Source organism: Protopterus annectens, chromosome 1.part1 (genome assembly GCF_019279795.1).
Source record: "Protopterus annectens isolate FY-2018-M chromosome 1.part1, PAN1.0, whole genome shotgun sequence".
NCBI lineage: Eukaryota > Metazoa > Chordata > Ceratodontiformes > Protopteridae > Protopterus > Protopterus annectens.
Window position 1 is genome coordinate 371,312,087 of NC_056726.1, and position 22,006 is coordinate 371,334,092.

At 40.1% G+C, this 22,006-nt stretch overlaps 1 protein-coding gene across 1 annotated transcript in view; it reads right to left on the reverse strand.

The window, feature by feature from the left end:
- Nucleotides 1-22,006, reverse strand: part of MYH9 (myosin heavy chain 9) — a 1,134,272-nt gene that overhangs the window by 573,384 nt on the left and 538,882 nt on the right. Inside the window, exons 18-19 of the mRNA XM_044075327.1 lie at nucleotides 6,972-7,165; nucleotides 6,095-6,216 (exon numbers count right to left, since the gene is read on the reverse strand). Of these exons, the coding sequence (XP_043931262.1) occupies nucleotides 6,095-6,216; nucleotides 6,972-7,165 (316 nt within the window). The remainder of the gene's footprint in view (nucleotides 1-6,094; nucleotides 6,217-6,971; nucleotides 7,166-22,006) is intronic.

Here is a 22,006-nt window from a genome sequence, read left to right on the forward strand (position 1 = left end):
AAGCATCTCAGTTAAGTATTGTAAAATCCAAGGTAAATTGGGTGCTGCTGTGCTCATCCCTTGAGATTGGTTCCAGGCATAGAATAGTTTTCATTTTTCAGCATAAGATTTTCTAATACTAGGCCTCCTTGCCTCTAAAATGATATCCATCACAGGTTTACTGAGGGATGATAAAGGAGAGATTAAGGTAATTAGCCAGGCTGCTATGTTCAGTGTTAAAAGCAGAGGGTGCAGAATCTGGTCCTCCTGCTGAGACAACAGGAAAGGTGTCTGAGGCAGGTGCCATGGGGAAAACCGTGACACTGCGCAGGAGGAGGTACCAGTGCTGGCGTGGCCAGTCTGGAGCAATCAAAATCATCCTTGGTTTGGCCCGTTTGATTTTTAGTAGTACTTTGGAGAGCAGAGGGGGGAAGGTATAGACTGATAGGTTTCTCCAGCTGAAGGACAAAGCATCCACTTTCCAGGCTTGTTTGTGGGAGTCCTTGTGCAAAATCTGTCCAACTGGTAGTTCCGGGGAGAGGCAAACTGGTCTATATCTGGGCTCCCCCATTTGCTGGTCAACATGTTGAAAATCCTTGGTTGCAGTTTCCACTCGTGTGGGTCCATGAGGTTTCTGCTTAGTCAGTCTGCCAGTGTATTTAAATTTCCTGGCAGGAATTGAGCTTGTAGGTGCCCTTGGTATCTCAAGGCTGTGTTCCACAATGCCATGGCTAGTCTGCAGAAGGGGTAAGAATGTGTACCCCCCCCTGCTTATGTACCACTGGTATCGTCCGTTTTTACCATTAGTTGTTCCTGGAAGAATGTAGTCCTTGAATGCTATCAATTCTGTACAGCTAACATTTCTTTTTGACTGATATGCAGGTGCATTTGACTTGGGTTCCATTTGCCCTGAATGCACTTCCCTGCCAGGTGAGCCATGCATAGTCTTATGCGTCTGTTAGGGTTTGGGCGGCAGGGGGTGGTGTGAAAGGTAGTCCCTTGTTTTGGTGGCAGGCCTCTGCCCACTGAAGGAACTCTAGGCGTAGGCAAGTTATGATGGGAATCATTGCTTCTAGATCCTGAGAATGTTGACACCATAGGCTTTTTAGATACCACTGTAGTTTCCTCAAATGCAGTCTTGCATATGGAATTAGAAAAATGCAGGAGGCCATGAACCCTAAGGCTTGCAGTATTTGTCTTAGGTTGTCAAATGAATTTGTTTCGCTGTCGTGAAGAAAGCCATCTGGGAAGTTGTATTCAAGCTTGCTCCCAGGAATATAATTTGTTGACAGGGCACCAGGTGTGATTTCATTTCATTTATGGTGTACCCCAGACAAGTTAGAACCCTTTGTACAAAGGCCAGATTGATTCAAAAGTATGTCCTGACTTTCTGCTTGAATTACACAATCGTTCAGGTATGGGTATATTTGAATATTTGCCTGCAAAATGCAATAACTGGAGCTAGGCACTTTGTGAATACCCTGGGCGCAGTAGATAAGCCAAAGGGCAATGCAGAGAACTGAGAGTGCGTGTAGCTTGCTTTGAAGCATTGGAATCTTCTACAAGATTCCCTGATTGGGATTGTGCAGGTATGCTTCTTTTAAAGCAATTGTTGCCAACCAGGCATCTTTGCATAGCATAGGAAGCAACTGGTGAAGAGTCAGCATCTTGAATTTTGGAATCTCCAAAAAGGTGTTTAGGATAGACAGGTCCAAGATAGGATGCCATGATTTGTCTTTTCTGGGTACCAGGAAAAGTCTCGAGTAGAAACCTGGTCCCTTTTCCTCTTTTGGTACCAACTGAATAGCTCCCATGCTTGAGAGAAAGTGCTTGTTTTTGGGCCTCTGCCCACTGATTTGGGGGTAGGTCTGGTCTGGCCACCCACTTGGTGTTGGCAACGTGTGGAAGTGAAATCTGTATCCCTGGGACACTATTTAAAACCCATTTGTCCTGGGTAGAGTTCCCAGTTCTTTGCATGAAGAGCAATCTTTCCCCCCAAAGGGGCAGTCAGTTGATAAGTGCTTGGAAATTTTAAAAGGAAGTCATTGAGACAGTTTACCATAGGGGGAGTCTTATTATTCCCAGATTTGGAAGTGGAGGTCCCCCACTGCTTAGTCCTGTGCATACCCTGGGACTGCAGCCTGGCAGCTCTGCTGGATCTGGGTTTGGACTGAAGGTCTGGAAGAGGCAGGAAAGGACCAATTCTTGGAAGGCCAATGCCTACTAAATCTTGGAGGTTGTACTTGTAAAAAATCATTTAACAGTTTGCATAGATTTACCTTTTTCTTCCATCTTTTTTAGAACTACTGCCTTGCTGCCAAACAGGCAGTCCTGTTTTAGGGGAGCATCCAGTAATTTTGTTTTAACATGATCTGGTAGGGATTGCTCCTTAAGCCAATCATGCCTTCTAAGTACACAGCCAGTGACAGCAGCCCTACAAGATGCCTAGAGACAAAACCACATTGCAAAGTATGTTTTCCAACCTGTTCAAATGAATGAAATAAATCCTGTAAATCCTTATTTTCAGCACAATCAGGAAACATCATTTTCTGTTTAAGCAATCCAATAATATGTGTCTGATACTTCAACATATGAAACTGTCAGTTTAAGGTTCTAATAGGCAAAGTTGCAGAAGTGTATACCTTTTTACCCCATCTATCCAGCACCCTGGAGTCGATTCATTCAGAGGGGGTGGGATTTTTGGCAGTAGTAGCTTTAATGCCCTTGGGCCCGTGTGAAATGGTCTCCGGATCCGCAGTAGGATTTTTGAAAATGAATTTGCGAGAGTCAGGGACCCTGTAATATCTATCAGGTTTCCTGGAAGCAGGAGGTAAAAAGTCAGAGGCCAAGCTAGATTCTGCAAATGCATCAACAATGTCTAGTACAGGAGGGTATGGCTAAAGGCCTGTGCTGGGACAGGAGTAAGAAAGCCCTAAGCCTCTTTTTAGAATCAGAGAAATCCTGACTTTCAACGAAAATGCTCCAAGAGTATGCAAGGTTACACCAAAAGAGAAATCCTCTGGGGGGGAGCAGAGGGAATGGAGTCCTCAGCATCAGAATCCTCAAAGGTAGATAAGGGTAAATCCTGGTCAGAGGGAACAGAAAATTCAGAATCCTTGTAGGAAGTATCAAACTCAGTCCTATGTCTCAGAGGAGGAAGGCTGGCTTCCCCTGATTAAAGTAATAAGGTCTTCAGCCATTCTTCTGTTTTTTAGGCTGAGGCATGACCATGCAGGTCTGGGCATCAGTTTTTTAGGCATGGTTCGAGATTTAGGCCTTTAAGATTGTGTCACTAATACGCAAGTCAGTAGGCCCGAATACACCCTCAGAAGCCGGTGCATGCACAGCGGCTACGGACCCATCCAAGGTAGAGACATCCGCAGGTTCCACAGTTGAAGCATCTCTCGGCATACCAGACTTTGAATGGGTCTCGATAAAGGCCTGCGAATCAGAAGTAGCGGGTATCAGGGGCTGCGAAAGCGCCTCACTGAGTGTCGGCGAACTGGCGACTGGCTTAGAAACATCGTTGGCAGCATTGGACTTAGACAGCCTCTGTATATCTGCGTTTTTTCGGTATTTCGGTAGTCGGACGACTGACCGAAGACATATCAGGATAATTAAACAGAGCACCAAAACACTTAGAAGCATAAATATACAGATGACTGATAGTTCGTGGTTTAAATAAGGCACAAAACCAACAGCAAGGTACGTCGTGGTCTGGGCCTAGGCAAGGAATACAGTACGAATGAAAATCTTTGAGGTATTTGCTTTTCACAAGTAATGCAATTATTTACTTTTACATAGGTTAAGAGCAAGAAAAAGTTTCCTCAACGGGGTACTTAGCTTTTAGTTGAAGACTTCGGTTCTGAAACTCAAAAATGAAAATTTCAGGAGTCTGCCAACCGGCACTTGCGAAATGCTTCTGCTTCGGGCACCGCACGGAAAGACTGACGTAATGGTGTCGGCTGCATGTTTTATACCTCTGACGACCTGACGTCATGGAAAAAGTGACAGCAACAGACGTAGGACAACACTTTATCAGGCCAACTGAGGGATACCTTGCAAGTAGATAACCCAAATGTAATGACTGCAACAGTGAAACAAAGAACACTGACGGATTGGCAGATTGAGCAAGCAATATGGTAGTGCTCTTGGCCTAGCCAAAAAATGCAGCGGTCGTGCGTATGTCACCCGCAATGGCATTTATGCTTTTTAGCAGGCATCAGCTAAAGGTTACTACAGCAAACCAACCTAACTAGAAATCAAAGAAAAAAAAAACTGGGTACCTGGCTTTTAGACATCTTGAAGTGAAGGAGCAAAGCACACAATAGGACGGTAGTCTGCGGCTGAAAATTTCTGAGGTCTGTGCATAAGGCCCCTGGTTTATGGCCCTGCGTGCGACGTCCTGCACAACTACAGCAGCCAAGCTGAAGCTTTTGTATAGGAACAGACATATGGGTCACCTGAGGCAGAAAATCCCACACCAAGAATACTGCAACATAGGAACAGAAGGATATCCACGAGTATCTCCTTAATGCAGAATCTGATGCTGCAGACCTAGCTGAGGCTTCTGCAGCATCATAACTGTACTTGAGTGGCTGGTAACCTGGGAGTTAAGAGCCAGAAGGGAAGTCAGTGAAGCTTTAGCAGCACAGTCTGGAATATCTGCCAATTCCTTGGTGGATTTTTCAAAGAGGGATAAAGCATACTTAGTCATGTGAGTCTGGTAATTTGTGGCTCTAAAAGACAAAGTAGCAGAGGTGTAAATTTTCTTTCCCAACATTACATAGTTTTGCTGTCTGTCAGCAGGGAGTAGAGTGGTTGTGGGTAACAGCTTAGAAGCCTTGTCTGTACACAGTGGCTGGATCTGCAGTAGGGCACTTATGGACGTGCTTGGCAGTGTCAGGAACTTTTAGTCTATCTGGCCTGCGAAGAGGCAGGAGGCTGAGAGTCTGGATTAAAGGATGCTGAGGAGGAAGTATCCAGGAAGGCAGGCAAGACTGGACATATGGCAGACGGGGTTGAGGAATCCATCTGAATGAGGTCACATCAGTCATGTCAGAGGATTCTCACTAGAAATAGTCTCATTTTAGAGATGGTTTCTGAAAAAGTTAAATCCTCAGCTGGGGAGTCAGGCTCGACAGATTCCTCCTCTGGGGAACCATATCTCAAAGGGGAAGAGATTTGGGATGAATACGACAGCGATTCTTCAGAGGAAAAATCAGATAGAGCTTCCTCCCTAATAGTAGGGTCTGTGGGTTGAAGCCTAGGACTCAGTAGTGGAGGAGGGATGCCAGAAAACACCCATCAAATAGAGCAGGCCTTGTGGCTGTGCAACCGACCCAAGCAGAAAAGGCACTGGTGGTGTGTATCCTTGAGGAATCTGACGGCCGCACTTACACTTGCCTTTTCTGGATGACATGAATAGGCAATACAATAAGTAATAGAACTGAAAGGTTGCCCAAAAGGGTAATTATCTGATTTCTTGAATGTGACGACAGCGGGAGCTGGAACACCTGGTGCATGACTGGCGGCTGAGAAGTTCTGAGGGCTGGTGTGTGCAGACGTCACTTTTATGGCCCACATTCCATCAGCCATATCAGACATCAGATGTACCACATGGGTACTGAAAACATTTGCATACTGGCTGGACGTACACGAAGCAAGAGTAAATTCACATGTAGAATACTGCAACACTGGAATAGGACATCTACAGAGCAACCCAAGGGTTAAACTCTTAAGTTGCACTGGCATCGGAAAGCAGAAGGCTTTTACACTTCAACTCCATGCTAGTGTGAGTCTCTGTACTATATCTGGTGAACATGCTGGAATCTTATGGCAGTATCTACCAGCTAATTTGCAGGAAACCTCAGCGTAGGCTACCAGTTACCAACCCAAGCTGGTGATCTGAAAACTTGTAACAGACTGAAAGATCAATCATTAAAAGTAACACACAAATGATAAAACTCTGAACCACTACCTTGGCTATGGACAATTTCCTAAACTCACCAAACCTATGTGGTTGAACACAAACAATGTGCCCCAGTATTAAAGTCTCTTTACACAAATTTTATATAAAGATCACCATCAGATTAATCATAAAAGCAGTACTCACCTCTGCCTAAACTCCTGAAAGATTATTCTGTTTGGAAATCCTTGTCTACAGATTCTGATACCTTCAAGTACACCATTACACCGTAACTGATCTAGCACAAGGTGAGAATCCAATTTGCCAGCCTGTCAGAAAGAATACAGGTGTCTTACAAAATGTAAACACTCCAGATACAATGCAGTAGGTGGCAATGCAGTTACAATTTAAGAAAATGCAGAACTGCATTCTTTTTCCTTAAACACTGTATGGTTATACTGTTAATTTAAAATGCAGAGCACTGCAGTTCCAACATAATAAACAGAACTGAAAGCAAACTTTAGCGCTAAAGCATTGCTTTTTTACAAGACTTTGAAGCACTAGTACTATGATTACTACTGCATCTTGGCAGAGGTAATGGGATTCTAAGGATTGCCACCTCGTACTGCCTTCACAAAACAAATCTACCAAGCAAATTAAGTGTATGGAAGTAGTCACTAAAATTAACATGCAGTCACTAAATGGCTACATATTCTTCCAATACTTAAACTAGTCCATTTCCTCTGGTGACCCTTTGCAGCAATACATGTTAAAGACAGTTACTGCCCTCCAATTTCAATTACAGGGCAGTGCTCTCATACACAGGTCTCATCCTGCTTTCCTCTACGGAATGAGGTAGTGGATCTTCTCATACAAGGAAAAGGATGAAAATGAAAAAACTTGAGCACTAGAATGGTGAGAGCACTGCACAAAATGGGAAGAGACTTCTGAAAATAGGATTATGTGAAAACTGGCAGCCCAGCATTTTCAAAATCAATTTTTTGACACCAACTTTTAACTGACCTGTGACAAAAAAACAGAGCTTACATTAAATACTTCTAAGCAGAGATATGAAGGAAAGTACCTTTTTCTCATGATTTGGGATTATGCAGCGGACAAAGTTGGGGTTTGTGTTCCTCAGAGTGGTCATTAGTTTGGCAAGCTGTTCCTTGTAAAGCTGACCCACAGTACGGAACATTCCTTTTCTGGTCTTAAATGCCCCAGGCATTGAAGTTTCACCAATGCCTGCAACCTGATCCAGTCCTACAATACGATCAACTGCAAAACAATAAAACAATTACATTAATAAACTTTTGTTAAAGTACTAATATGAAGACAGACAATGGAAATGTAGTGTTTTTCATGCTCCTACCAAATGAAATCTCCTGCACTCCTTCATAAAAAGTGTTCCTTCAGTTTTTCACTTGCCTTTTGCACCATGGTATGTAGCGTCAATTCTGCCATGATATACTTTTTCCTTATATAAATAAATGCACATTTTTATATAAAATCCTTCATTAAATGCTTTTGCTGATGTCACAAGAAGCCTTTAAAGTTTGGCAAACAATCACTTGGTGAGATCAATACATGGATACCATGAAAATTCATCTGTAGACTTAAAGCTAGTATGTATGCACAGGGACATCCCCATTAAAGTCTACAGACATATCCAAGGATTCCTAAAGTTACATCATACAGGAGTAAAGCAGAAATCTGTGGATGGATCCTCAATGAATCCAGACTTATTTAAAAAACTAATATAAAATAAGTATTAGGGGAGAAATGCACTTATCTTACCAAGTGCAATGATGTACACAAACTAAGGAGGAACACTTTTCAGCGGATAGCCTTCAGGATTTTCGGTAATACAATAATTTAACATTACAGTGCAAGTTCATTTAACACCCTGCACGATGCTCCAACCTACTTAAGGGAAGCAGACAGTAGGACATGCCTAAACATGAAATAAAGTTTTGCTTCCATGTGTGCCAAACAATGCATTACATTCAAAAAATTGAAAGGGACAAGGGAAAAAAACTACGCAATGGACCAATTAATGAGTTCACAGAAGTCTAAAAAAATTAAAGCATTAAACAATTAACATTTGCTACCAGACAGACAAAGCAAAGCTATGCAATATCATTTTACATGTGTTTACTCAAGCAAAAATGGCAACATGGCTGAGCAACTGCAATGGCCCAAATGTATGGACTTAAGATAGATAAAAGTTGCTTCACACTTGTATCTGAAGCACCACCACAGAGCAATCAGACTTACTGTACAGAATGTGTCTAATGTGCATTTTTGCCAGATTGTTACTAGTATAACGGAATTAAAGGAATTTACCAGGGAGGGGAAAAGGACAAGAATTAAGTAGGATACGGTGATCCTCCCAACAGAATAATGTGGTTTAGGATTAACCGATTTAAAGGGGGAGGAAGAATTGGAATAGCAAGGAAAGAATGGGGTTTTTGGACACAGATCTGAGAACCAACCAGATTACTCAAAACTGCAGAAAGTAAGAACTATGCCAACACAGGAATGGGAAAGGAAATCCTGCCAACAGGGATGACTGCAAAAAGTAAATAAAATAGGCAACAGGGTGGCTGGAATTTACTGGTGACAACTGGCAAAGAAACCAAAGTTTTGGAAGCAAATGGCTAGACAAAGGTAAGAAGAGTGAGATGAGAAGTTTGGACTGCAGCTTAGAGAGACTGCCTTCCCTACCAGGGATTGTACAGTATAGGTTAAAAGAAAGGGATACGAGAGTCCCACGTGAAAGATGCGCTCTGGTAGAGTTTTTAGATGAATCTAGAAAAGCTAATGTGAAAAAGGGGACAATTAGTACAGCACATAAAAACACAACTATAAGAATCAAGGAGGTTAGAAAAAAAATCCTTTTATAAGGGGCCAATAAGGAAGACAAATGTACGGCACCCAAATTTTCAAAGGGTCCAGAAGGTTTAGGATGGTTACCTGGAAATATTTGCGGAAGAGTTTTTACATCTCAAACAGACTTTAAAAACTTTTCACAGATAGCAAATGTTCGAAATGTGATGGGGAAGAAAGAGGTAACTGGGAGCATATGTTTGCAAGTGTAATGAGTTAGCAAATTTTAAAAATTCCCTAAAGAACTCTGCCAGACATACTGGGGGAGTAAATGGCTAGATAGATTATTCTTTTGAGCTGGGACACAGGATCTGAACTGCCTATAGTACGGCAACAGATTTAATTTTATCAAAAAAACAATTACTGGAAAATGGAAATCAAAATGTAAGCAGACTATTTGAAGCACTGAATACTGTGAGAAAAACTGGAAATGGGATCTTTAGAAAAGGGAATGAGCAAATTAAATAGAAATAAGTGTAATCTTAGGTAACAATACATGCAAAAATGTTCAGGAGGAACAGTGAGGTATGGACTTCTATTAAGGAGAATTATCTTGAGTGACAACTTAAAGGCGTTAAAGACGGTCACTGCCGTCCGAGAAGCACTAGGGAATGCAACTTGTGGATCTGTAGCAGGATAAATTGACAGCCTTTGTTCTACACCACTTGGTTCAGTGATTTACATCAGCATCCACTAAACATGTACTTGGGGCTACTTAATTTTTGCAGCAGTATGCAATTTCCCAAAGGCTGCCCTACAGACCACCACTTACATTAGTCACAAACATTCAACATTAAAGCATTTCTTGCAAGGGGGTGATTCCTTCTACACTACCAGATGCTCAGGCTCAGTACCCACACGGTTTCTACATAACACTACCTTTCAGTTCACATCAAAAGAAAACATTTATTATCTTTTCTCAGAGTTGGTGCAACTTCAGAGGTAGTATATTTTGAGACTGGTAGCATGGGGGTATAACCCCCCCTCCCCCACCCCATGAAAGACGTGTTCTGCTGATTTACATCTGTGCCTAGTCAAATCTACCAGATGGCAGCAAGCTCATCCCTGGCAGACTGGATTTAAATAGCATCAATATCAATTAGACCAGTGTATCAAAAGGCTCCACAACAGTGCATGAAACATTTCAATTTTCTACATACCAAGAACTGTGCCAAAGTGCATTAAAATGGACAATTCATACAGAAGCATGCCTCCAAAAACTGATTAGCAACGCAGCTACTAGCTATAGTACTCAAAACCAGACAATTGCACTTTATTAAATGAGGATGAACAAACAAAAAAATTTCACAAATCTTAGACATCAACAAAGGATTAAACAAAAAGGGCACAACTGTGATATCAAAGTTACTTGTACAAATTCAACCCTAAATACTGCCCCAATAAAAGTTTGTGAGGGGATGCATCCCCCTTAACATGCAAGCAGGGGCTGGGGTGCTCTTTACACCTTACTAATATAACTAAAGATACTCCATCGCAGGAAAGAGAGAATGTTCCACTTTGGAACTTTATGCCAAGCCTACTTATCCAAACTGAACTGTGGTTTAATTCAGGTCAAACATAAGCCAGGACAACTGTGACCACCATCGGTAGTTCTCTGTTTGACCCTTTTTAGGCCCTGAGAAATAAGGTGCAGCAGACCTCTAGATCTAAAGCTGCTGGTCACATTCACTGTATTACTATGTTTGTCTTAAGATTGCTACTTACACAGTTATCCTAAACAAAATGAATGGCAGAGAGTCAAAGTCTACTAAATTTCATGACACCAACTTTAACAGCATCCTTCCACAGTATGCCATCTTGTATTACACTGGATAAAATATGATCAGCCCTAAAAACAAAGGACCAAAAAGATACATCCCAAGTAAATGCAGCCTTCTGAGAGTGTGTCAGCTCTGTTTCACAACCCAGCCTCTCCATAAAATTAGAAAGTAAACAGTCTTCCTGAAAACACTAACAGGGATTTCAAGAATTTCCTTAATGCCCCTATATGACCACACTTTCAATCCAAAGCTAGAGAGAAATCTGTGGAAACTATAGGAATAACTTAGAGGCAAAACTGGCAACTGAAGACTAGCTGTGACTATGCAAGGTAATCAGGAATGACAAGGGTGCGTGGTCACCAATGCAAAGTGTAGGGAAAGGACTAACTACCGCTCAGCCCTTTCATGTTTTCTAGGCAACAGAAGATTATGCATTTTCATCTGAAGTTCAACCTCACCAATGAGCAAGGTTGCAATATAATGCTGCAACAGAATCCTGAACAAAAGGAATTATGCAAAGCATGAAATGGAAAACACAGAATTCTCAAAGCTGGACAACTTAACACAGTTAGCAAGAGCTGACCCTCTATCGCTAGATGCACATTTCCATCAAGTAAAAAAAAAGATGCAGCAAAATATAGTGCTCTCACAAGAAAGGAAAATACAAACAAAGGCAAGCTTTTCAGAACAGAAACTGACTACTGCAGAGAAGCAGTGGCATTACTGGCTTGGAGGGAGCCAAGATGTTGGGACCACCTGTTTCTAAGATACTCTAGTTCTTACATATGCAACAGTGAGTGGATCCATCAGTATATGAAAGATGTCACAATCCCCAAAAACCTCAGGCGCTTGCTGGCTATCTTACTGAAACAAACATCTGTGCGAATGGGAATCCCTTCTGCTTTTGCAAGCTTGCGATAACACCCGCCCCCAGACTAGTCTCCCACCCTAGAAACATACCATAATTCCCAGGTCCTCTGAGCTTCCCACAGGGAAACGGCCTAAAAATTATCCAGTTAAGGGCAGAAGGGATGCCTTTTTCCTTTAGTGGTAGTTCTACAGTTTTCACAGGTTCTGGTCAGGGTATCCTTACTGCATTGCCAGGTACATATACTCTACAAGCTACTTCGTTACCTGGCAGTTCAATCCATTGACTCGTGCTGTCTCATGAAGGTCAGGCAAAAGTCCACCCTATGCTTTTCTGATGCACTGAACAGAAGGTTTGTCATCTGGCACTAACTTCAAAATCTCAAGTTTCTCCCTCATTTCCTATTTCATCTGCATTTCAACCATGTGTTTTCCTCATCCTACCTCAAGTTTTCAGTTAATTCATCTGAATGGGAGCAAAGGTTGTGTATTTCATCCTCAGTTTTAAATATAAATAGGCAAGGTTCACCTTATTTTCATCACTTCATACATTCAGTTTTACTGAAGTACAGCCATGCCACTATTCAGTTTTAGTTACATGGATTCCTTCTTTATCCGTGGCCATATTCCTATATCCCAAAGCCATTTTTTCTCTCCAGAAAATTAATCCATTTTGCTGGTTTTCTTCGATTATGCAGCCAGTCCTACTGAAGTATAGTTTGACCAGAATATTTCTGGCATAAAATGACACCTTTTAGTGCTATTTTACTACCATCCTAGTTTCTTTATAGGAGGACACCTTACCCAAGTCCCTTACTCATATTCTGATTTCAGTTTCTGCATTACTGCTTCATGAACATTCTATACAGTGACATAACATATGCTTGATACTAAGAAGGAAGCATCAAACACTACAAAGGGCCAGTTTTTGTCAGGCAGCAGACAATTTGGACTCTCTTGTTTTTAAATTGAGCAGTCTCTGACAATGAATGAACCCTCATGCTGGACAGCCATAGGTGGACATAAATGAGGGAATGAAGACTTGTTTTCCGTTACATATGCATGAAGTCTTATGAACATGTTCCATGGCAGTGAAGCATAAACTATTGCATATGCTCTCTTCAAATCCAGAAGAACAGAGCAGATAGGCAGTTTACATTTGAGCTCCAAAAATAAATATAGGAAGCAAGAGGATCACTCACCTGTCCATCTGCATTACACCAGTAGAGGACTGGTTCTGAATGCAATTACAGTGCTACACCTCTGAGCCAAGGCCTTTACTACCAGAAGCACAATCACCTGCAAAATACATATACAACTTTTGGCCAACGTTAGGTTTCCTCACATCTCATCTCAGGTTGAACGTAGAACTATATCTGTTCCCAAATTGCAAGTTCCACACTACTTCTACTCCAGGACCACCATGTACCATTTTTATCCACTAGCACAAGCAAAATTGGTGCAATCTACACTTAATCCACACCATGCCTTCACGTCTAGCACCTCTTTTCTCAGGCTTCCTGTGTGTGGAAAACATCTGTGGGCCATCTTCAGGCTGGTGGTTCCCACAACAAGGACAGTTTAAAAAACATGCCTACCACCTACTCCACAAAAAGTTCATTTCATTCTCCAAGTCATCTCTGTACATCCCATCCATCATAGCCCTACAAGCAATATTATCCTCCTCCATTATCAGAACTGCGACCATTCTGAATGTCTTTGCATACTTGCACACCGACTTTTGCCCTTGCTTTAATTGCAAATGTTTTCTAAAATTCCAAGAAAAAGAATACTAAATTCCAAGAAAGTTTAAAATTAAAACATTCTCTGTTAGGACCAGATGGCAACACTAACAGTTACTTTGCAAAGATTGCAAACTGAAACGTGGAACTAAGCAACATTTTTAAGATTAACTGAATAGGACAATTATTCGAGGTTTGTCAAGTTAATAACTCTGCCCCCCCATCCCTTTTGCATTAAATTAAATGGCTACAGAGATGCCTGTCCTTAATCCTCAGTCTCATCTACCTACTACTGAAGACTACAAGATAAAGGCTTGAAAGACCCTCATCACAGATTAATTTGTATTAAATGGGGTAAAGCAATTTTAATCAAAAAATGACCAGACAGACAGACCGATGCACTGAAACACTGCTTCGGACTCAGATGTCGAGAAAAGACCGATTTCATGATGCAACCTGACTCCCTTTATACCCAACTGTACTGATGTCAGTTAGGGCGTCCACCAACCGGAGGAGAAAACTTTCTCCGGTACTCAGGGCAGCCAAGGGCTTTCATACCAGGAAACCCCACAAGTCAGGACTGCAACACTGAAACACTAAAAACATCTACAGATCTGAACCTCACCCTTTCCAGATTAGTTTTAAAAAACTGGAGCATCCAGGATGAGACTACAGATCACTGAAAATCCTTGCCAACTGCTTCTCAGGAGCTAGCTTTAGATCAGTGCTGCCATTTCACTTCTGGTGAAACAGCATAGGAATATTCATTCCCAGCTCCCTGTGACCCACTTGGCAGCCAGCTTGTGATTAATGCCACTGTTGGTTCTGAAAAGACAAGGAACAGAGGAACATTGGCCGGTGTGTGTAGGACTTTCCCCGTTGATCTTATCATTCTTTCAGGAACTTTAGTTTAAATTTCAGACCACTTAGCAGCTTCCTTTACTGTGCTGACCTGAACCTACCTAGAAAAGACTTCTATGAGCCCACAGATCCTGCCATCATCTGGGACAACACTAAACTGGAGAGCCTGTAGCACTTCTCATGAACCAGCTTGGGATAACAAGGAAAATGGTCAGTTCCTAGCTGGAGTGAAACCAGCAGTAGCGAAAGCTAGGTATTGGCAAAAGTGATTGTCGACTTCAGGGCTCCTTCTACTCTAGTCCCAGTGAAAGCAATTATTTTTACATTTCTACGATTCCAAGTTCCTCAGCAGACCATTTTGTGTGTGCACATGTTTTCTAGCCTTGTTGTGAAGCACCAAGTACTTACTGATTAATCACTGGTCAGAATTAACATGAATTCATGTCTGTCCCCTTACATTAGAGTGCGCTTGCAACAGGGTGGTACTCAAAACAGCTTACCACCACCCAACACTAAACCCATTTACACTGTGGATAAAACCTGCTTAAGTCTCCTAGGTACTACTAAAACCTCAGCCACACAGTACTATACCCACAAATACACCCCTCAGCTGCACCTCCAGCCCCCACGTAAGAGTCACTTTGGTTCCACTCACACACCCAGATCTTTAGAGGCTGTCAAATGGCAACCTATAGGTAACAGACTAGTCTGACACACGCATTCTTTACTCAAGTTGCGCAATAAATGTGCGTCAGTCCACTACCGCTCTGGCACCAGGGCTTATGTTTCTTCACTTCAAATGAGTATGACCTCATGGCTGCCCACGAGGGTCAGTGAACTTGATAATCTATCCCAGGGGAAAGAGGCATGGTCAAGTTCTCAACGCGCGTGTTAAAGGCAGAAAAGACCGCTTGAACATAGTATCATGGAGAATGCCACAAGTCCTCAAAAAGGCAGCAGACTAACTGGCATCATTCCAGGGGCAATCCACTGTGCATCAACAAGTGAGTCTACCAATAGGCCACGCTGTTACACAAGGGATGGTTTGAATCACTCCCCTCAAAACTTCTGCATGCTGACACTCTCTCACCCAGTGTCATTTTAGTTAAGGTCAGTCTCGGATATTACAACCTAGCAAATTCAAACTCAGTTTAAAGTGGCATTGTTCAATGTTGGCAGTTTGAAAAAGCTGCACAATCTTGTGGCCTTCCTACACTAAAGAGTAGTTACTGAAACTTGATTTCGGTTGCACTGATATGAACTGTATCATGGCATAGGACTTATCACTAATTTAGACAGTCTGAAAGCAGTATAGCACCCATATTTATAAATTCCCCAATTACCTCACACCAAATCTATATCAGCTCTTGCAAATCTTACCTTGCAGTAAAGCCAGCTACCACATTACTGTCAACTAAATCCCCCTTAAATGTCTCCAGGTGACTACCTTAAGCTGAATTTCATACATCTAAGGCTGGGAAACTAACCCCCCACCCATTTACTGGAAATTTTATACAATACTCCCAGTATTTCCTCAATTTTACCAATATCAATTCTCTAAGATTTCATAGTTTAAGGGTCCACAGACAGCATACTTGACCTTGCTTTTTCGTTTGTTTCTCCCACAACCCTCATTATGAAAGTCCTGACCTGATCACCAAGGCTGCTGCAACCACAATGGACTTCTACACTCACCTAAACTAAGTAACAACTCCATCTTTTTGGTGCAAGTATTTATTAACAGCAAATTAAAAACTGGAGAAAAACTACTTTCATAACATAGACAAGCCAAGAAAATTAAACACTGAATAACCAAATCCACAAATACGTTCCCAGAAATGAAGGAATACACTCTTGAAACTTCGAATACTTGTTAATAAAACTCCTCACGATAAAAAAAGAAAAAGATTTAGGCCGTTTAACAAACGCTTTTCATCAGAGCAATCTCCAACTTCTTCAGAATACATGCTGAACAAACAGTGCCACTCCCCAATCATACGTATAAAAAACCCTCTAATTAGTTAATCACCTGTTTGCACTAAGACACAATGATATACATCTCATTAGAAAACAGTACCAGTTATGGCAGTTTCTTTGTTACACATATAATGATAATACAATGCTCCGTGAAGAAGGCAACCGTGCACCTACATTCTAAATTAAATACAACTCTAAAATAGAATAAGATAAGTTTCATGATTGTTGTTACAATAACATATCCCCTTCCCTCAACCGCTAAAGATGTTTCATCTATCATTAACTGAATGGTAACCAGATCCCTGTAAAAACGGGACTGAAGATCACAATTCCAGTCTATGCCTAGTAAACAGTGATCAAACCAATCACTTCAACCCAAAGTGTGCCGTTCAGTTTACCTGTTCTTTACTGATGTTGAATTATTTTATACATCTGAATATTTAAAAAAAAAAATGGATATTTAAAAATAAATTCTGTTACCTAAAAAATCTTGCAGTACCCCACCTCAATAAATAGATTCACATGACACTACCGTGTCAAAATTGGGTATAACCAAACAATTTTTCATGCCTAAAAATGAACTGGACCCAAGTCTACTTACATACATTTTAAATGAATGCAGACAAGCAACTGGTTCTCTGAGCTGCAACATTCTTATATTATGGAAATCTTGTATGTAATGATCACGCCACTGAAGTACATATGAAAATTAAATATATAAAATAAAATGTATGAAATGAATAAAATATACACAAAATAAACAAAACCAGGTTGGGTCCTGCCCATCCGAGTTTAGTTAAATAACCCTCTGCAGCGTGAACTATCTTACTGTCATGTGTTCCAATGGTCCACTCTCTATGCATAAAATAACTCAAAAATGTTGATTACTTTTTTTTTTTTTAAGACAGCAAAGTAAATATAAATGGATTGTACAAAAATAACTATAAATATAAATAAAATATAAAATAAGAACATAAGTATCAACTAAAAACAAAGAATAATTTTTATAATATAAATAAATTCTGTTTAATAAAAAATAAATCAACCTAGTCTTATAAATAACTAAGACTAGTACAAAACTAGCAGGTAATAAACCTTCCTGTTCACAAGCATCCAGAGTGAATATACCTTTCTAATGACTTAAACTACATTGAACTTCTATTCCTTTTGATATAAGGGTATCTATTGAAATGACCAAGAGCTATTAAGGTGTTCCTACCCTTGCTTCCCACCATTGATACAATACGTGCCCAATGTGCTACCTTGCTAAGCGTTTCAATTTCAACAGGCAAGCCAAACTGGAACACCCATTGAGCCCTGGAGTGACAGGCATCTAGTTTAAGTTGCCACCACAGTTCTCTTTCTAATAAAAGTGGTGTAGACCAGTCCTTTGATGTTATCCGATCGATAACTTGGATTTGTTTAATTACATTTTACCGCTCACATACAGGACTCCAGTTATATTTGGAGCACCCAAGATCCATAAAAATCCATCGATTATACCCAATTTTGACACGGTAGTGTCATGTGAATCTATTTATTTAGGTAGGGTACTGCAAAATTTTTTAGGCAACAATTTTTTTTTTTTTTTTTTTAAATATTCAGATGTATAAAATAATTCAACATCAGTAAAGAACAGGTAAAGTGAACGGCACACTTTGGGTTGAAGTGATTGGTTTGATCAATGTTTACTAGGCAGAGACTGGAATTGTGATCTTCAGTCCCGTTTTTACAGGGATCGGGTTACCGTTCAGTTAATATGAAAACATTTAAGTATCTAGAGGTGAACAAACCCAGGTTAGCTACAATATTCGGGATTCCCAAAATCCATAAAAACAAGGATGACCCCCCCTTAGACCTATAGTCTCGGCAGAAGGCTCTAAAACTGTGGCAATGGCTAAATTTGTTGATTACAAATGTAAACACATTTGGGTCAACAACCAGACTATAATAAAGGATTCTTGGGATTTCTTGAGCCTATTGAAGCCCGAATACTACAGGGATGACATGTTATTTGTGACAATTGATGTCATTGATTTATTTAGTTGTATTCCCTACCAGGAAGGGATAGAAATGTTTGAAGAGAGCATTTTTGAAGATAAAAAATTAAACTTAAATGATAAAATAGCTTGTGTAGCACTTATGGATTATGTGCTAAAATACAATTTTATTACTTTCCAAGGTGAGTTTTATCAACAAAAATCTGGAGTAGCTATGGGGGCGGCATGTGCCCCCACGTACGCTAACATTATTTTATTAAAATGGGAAGAAAAATACATTATCAACAGTGAATATAAACAATATTGGGTAGTGTACCAGAGATTTTTGGATGATATAGTGTTATTCTGGACAGGGGGGCTTGATAAATTCTTAGAATTTTTTGAATATATTAGTGGAACTACTAATTTCCTGAGTTTCACATACTCCACCAGTTCAGAAACACTAAAATACTTGGATATAGAATTATACAAAAGAGATGGAAAATACGAAAGTAAAGTGCATAGAAAGGAGACTTATGTAAATTCTTATTTACACTTCAATAGTGCCCACCCTCTGCACAGTAAAAAGAATATTGTCAAAGGACAATTTGTCAGGGGGTCCAGAATGACTAGTTGGGACGATGACTTTGAAGTAGAGTGCACAGTTTTAGAAAAAATGTTTTTGGAACGTGGTTACCCTGTAGAATGTTATTAACATAAGGAAAGAAGTGGAAAAAGAAAGGCGGGAGAGATTTAAGCCAATTTTAGGGAGAGGGACCAATAATGAGAATGAAAATGATGGTAAAAGGAATAAAGTTGGTCAGCAAATATACAAAAGAAGCTTAATAGTAGAATATAATGCTTCTAATAGGAAAGTAAAGGAATTTTTAAATAGGGAATGGAATAAATTCTCCGCTTTGACTGATATGGAAGAGATTACTAAAATGGAACCAAAAATTGTTTACAAAAATTCTTATAGTTTAAAAAGATTGATGGAAAGAAGTGGAAGTAGTAAAAACAAAGGGAATAGAAATAAAGTAGGAACATATAAGTGTGGCAGGTGCCACCAATGTTCATACATTATGAACAGAGGAGAAGTTTACATAGAAAGCAGAAAGAGATGGTTAGGTAGTAAGGGTTTTTTCAATTGCGACAGTAAAGGTGTCGTATATCTAGTTATCTGTCAGACGTGTCAATCATTTTATGTAGGGAAGACGGAGAGAATTGAAAAGAAGGATATACGAACACACTTGTATCACAAAAAAGAAAAACACAAATGCATTATTCAAGCATTCTATTTCCTGCACTGAATTTAAATATGAATTTTTCGTACTGGATCAGGTTACACCAGACATAAGAGGGGGCCTGTGGGAAGAAATATTAGAAAGTAGGGAGCTTTGGTGGCAGGTCAACCTCGATGCAGGAAATAAGCCTGGAATGAATGATTTTATATCAATTTCTTCACTGCTTAAATTAAAGGCTAACAATATTTGATTAAAATTCAAAATGTAATTCTCCGAAATGAACACCAGATGGGGGTAGAATATACATGAAACATAGGTTTAAGGAATTTACATTTATATACAAATATACAAAAAACAGATAGTTGTTCACACACCTGAGTTTTTAAATTAATTTATTTTTTATATAATGAAATGTTTTAAAGTAATTTATTAGTAATTTATTTATGAAAATACATTTATTTAAAATATTTATATAAATGAATGATATGAAATGATTAAATTAAGCACAAGACACTTTCAGAAAATAGGTATTAATATTCATGAGATTAAAAATGAGATTTGCCAGTTTAAATTGTAAGAGATGCATTTCATTGGATTATCAATTAATTAGTGGATTTAATAGTCTATTTAAAAGACTTTTCAGTTAAAAATGGTTGTCTGATGAAGTCCTGCATGTAGGACGAAAATGCGTGTTGTTTTAATTATTTTTGGTGAATAAAAGCGTTAATATTTTTGGCATTCCGTGTACTTCCTGCTTCATTACAGAGGAGAAGACCGTGGTCCAAGGCGTTCTTTTCTATTGGTTTTGGTGTTTTCAGAACTGCCGTTCTATTGATTTTTTTACCGTTCAGTTAATGATAGATGAAACATCTTTAGCGGCTGAGGGAAGGGGATATATATGTTTATAATTATTGTAACAACAATCACGAAACTTATCTTATTCTATTTTAGAGTTGTATTTAATTTAGAATGCAGGTGCACGGTTGCCTTCTTCACGGAACACTGTATTATCATTATATGTGTAACAAAGAAATGGCCATAACCGGCACTATTTTCTAATGAGATGCATCTTTTAATGAGATGCATATCACTGTGTCTTAGTACTAACAGGTGATTAGAGGGGTTTTTATACGTATGATTGGGGAGTGGCACTGTTTGTTCAGCCTGTATTCTGAAGTTGGAGAATGCTCTGACTAAAACCATTTGTTAAATGGCTTAAATAAATATATCTTATATTTCTCATGAGGAGTTTTATTAACAAGTATTCGAAGTTTCAAGAGTGTATTCCTTCGTTTCTGGGAACGTATTTGTGGATTTGGTACTTTCATAACATGCTTTCCGCCTCCTACCATAAAGGTGGTACTTGAGCTTGTCATTAGGAACAAAGGCAAAAGAAATTAAGGTAGTCACCTACTCTAAGGACAGCCCAGAAAAGTAGTCCTTAGACTAGGGTCTATGTTCAGCTATCAAAAACAAACCCTTGAATGACTGTCATGCAGAAAAAATTGATACATTACAGAACATGAGTAACTGCGAAAATAGTCATCGAACAGCATAACTCTCAACCTCTTGGCGCCAGAAATTTGGATAAAGCCAGACATAATGGGGGGACAAAGGCCCAAAAATAGGACCAAATTTTTTTAAATGCTGCCCTTATAAACTTAAAAAGTTGCTAAAAAGGATTTGTCTATGCATGCATTTTTTGAAGTATATGAAGTTCAACTCAAATGTATATGGACTTCAATCCACAGATCACACCACTGATTTGCCAGGAAAAACAAATTTTATGAAGAGAACAAAAATAGGAGGCAACACTCTGGATGGTTGAGGTGTGTCAAATGGCCATAGTTGGCCAACATCGCAAATGCAACCAACCAAGGTGGGAGGCTGCATCCCCACAACTATATATATCAATTCTGAGATTGCACTACAGTGGAGAATAGGGCAAATTTAAAAGGTTTCCTTCACTTACATTATACATTACATTACTTAGGTTCATAGGTAGGTAAACTAGGCTATCGGCCCTAGGGCCAATGCAAGCCTAGCCAAAAAAGGTACCCTGGCTTTCGCCACCCAAGAAAATTATTTCCTCTGCCCCTGTCGAGCAGAGCCACTGAGGTGATCCCCAGGGTGAATTTCCTATTTCCCATCCAATCAAGATTTTCTTGGAGTGTTAATGAGGAGCTTTGTTTGATATAGATAGGTAGTTTGTTCCAAAGTATGGGAAGTCTCTGGGACAGGAATCTATCCCTCCAGCATGTTCCATTTATTGTGGTGACCAGGTTTAGGTCCCTAGAGCATGCAGCTCGGAGGGATTGGGATTTCTTTAAGTGGTGCATGTCCAACAGCTCTGGGTTTCACAGCTTTGTACGTTAGGCAGAAATCGTCTGAGTAGGCGATACGCGACAGAGTAAAGCTGGAGTTTTTTTGAGACAGTCTGCGTAGGGCATCTGTTTGAGGCCGATAATCCTCAGGTATTTCTGCGGCCTTTCCAGTTGTTGTAGATGTCTTGTGAGGTATATACCAAAAGGGGCATTGTACTCCAATAGGTCTAATGAGTGACGAGTACAGGGGAACATGGATGAGAAACCTTTTGTGATCGTGTGCCACGTAGAAGGATTTCCTGACTACTGTGGCGACGTGATCATCAAAGGAGAGACTACTATCCACCTGTGTCCAAAGGTCTCTCATCACACCTTTTGGTGTTTAGACTACCACCTATGTGGTAGCTCATGTGTACAGATTTTTACCAAAGGGAATGACTATGTACTTTTTGGCA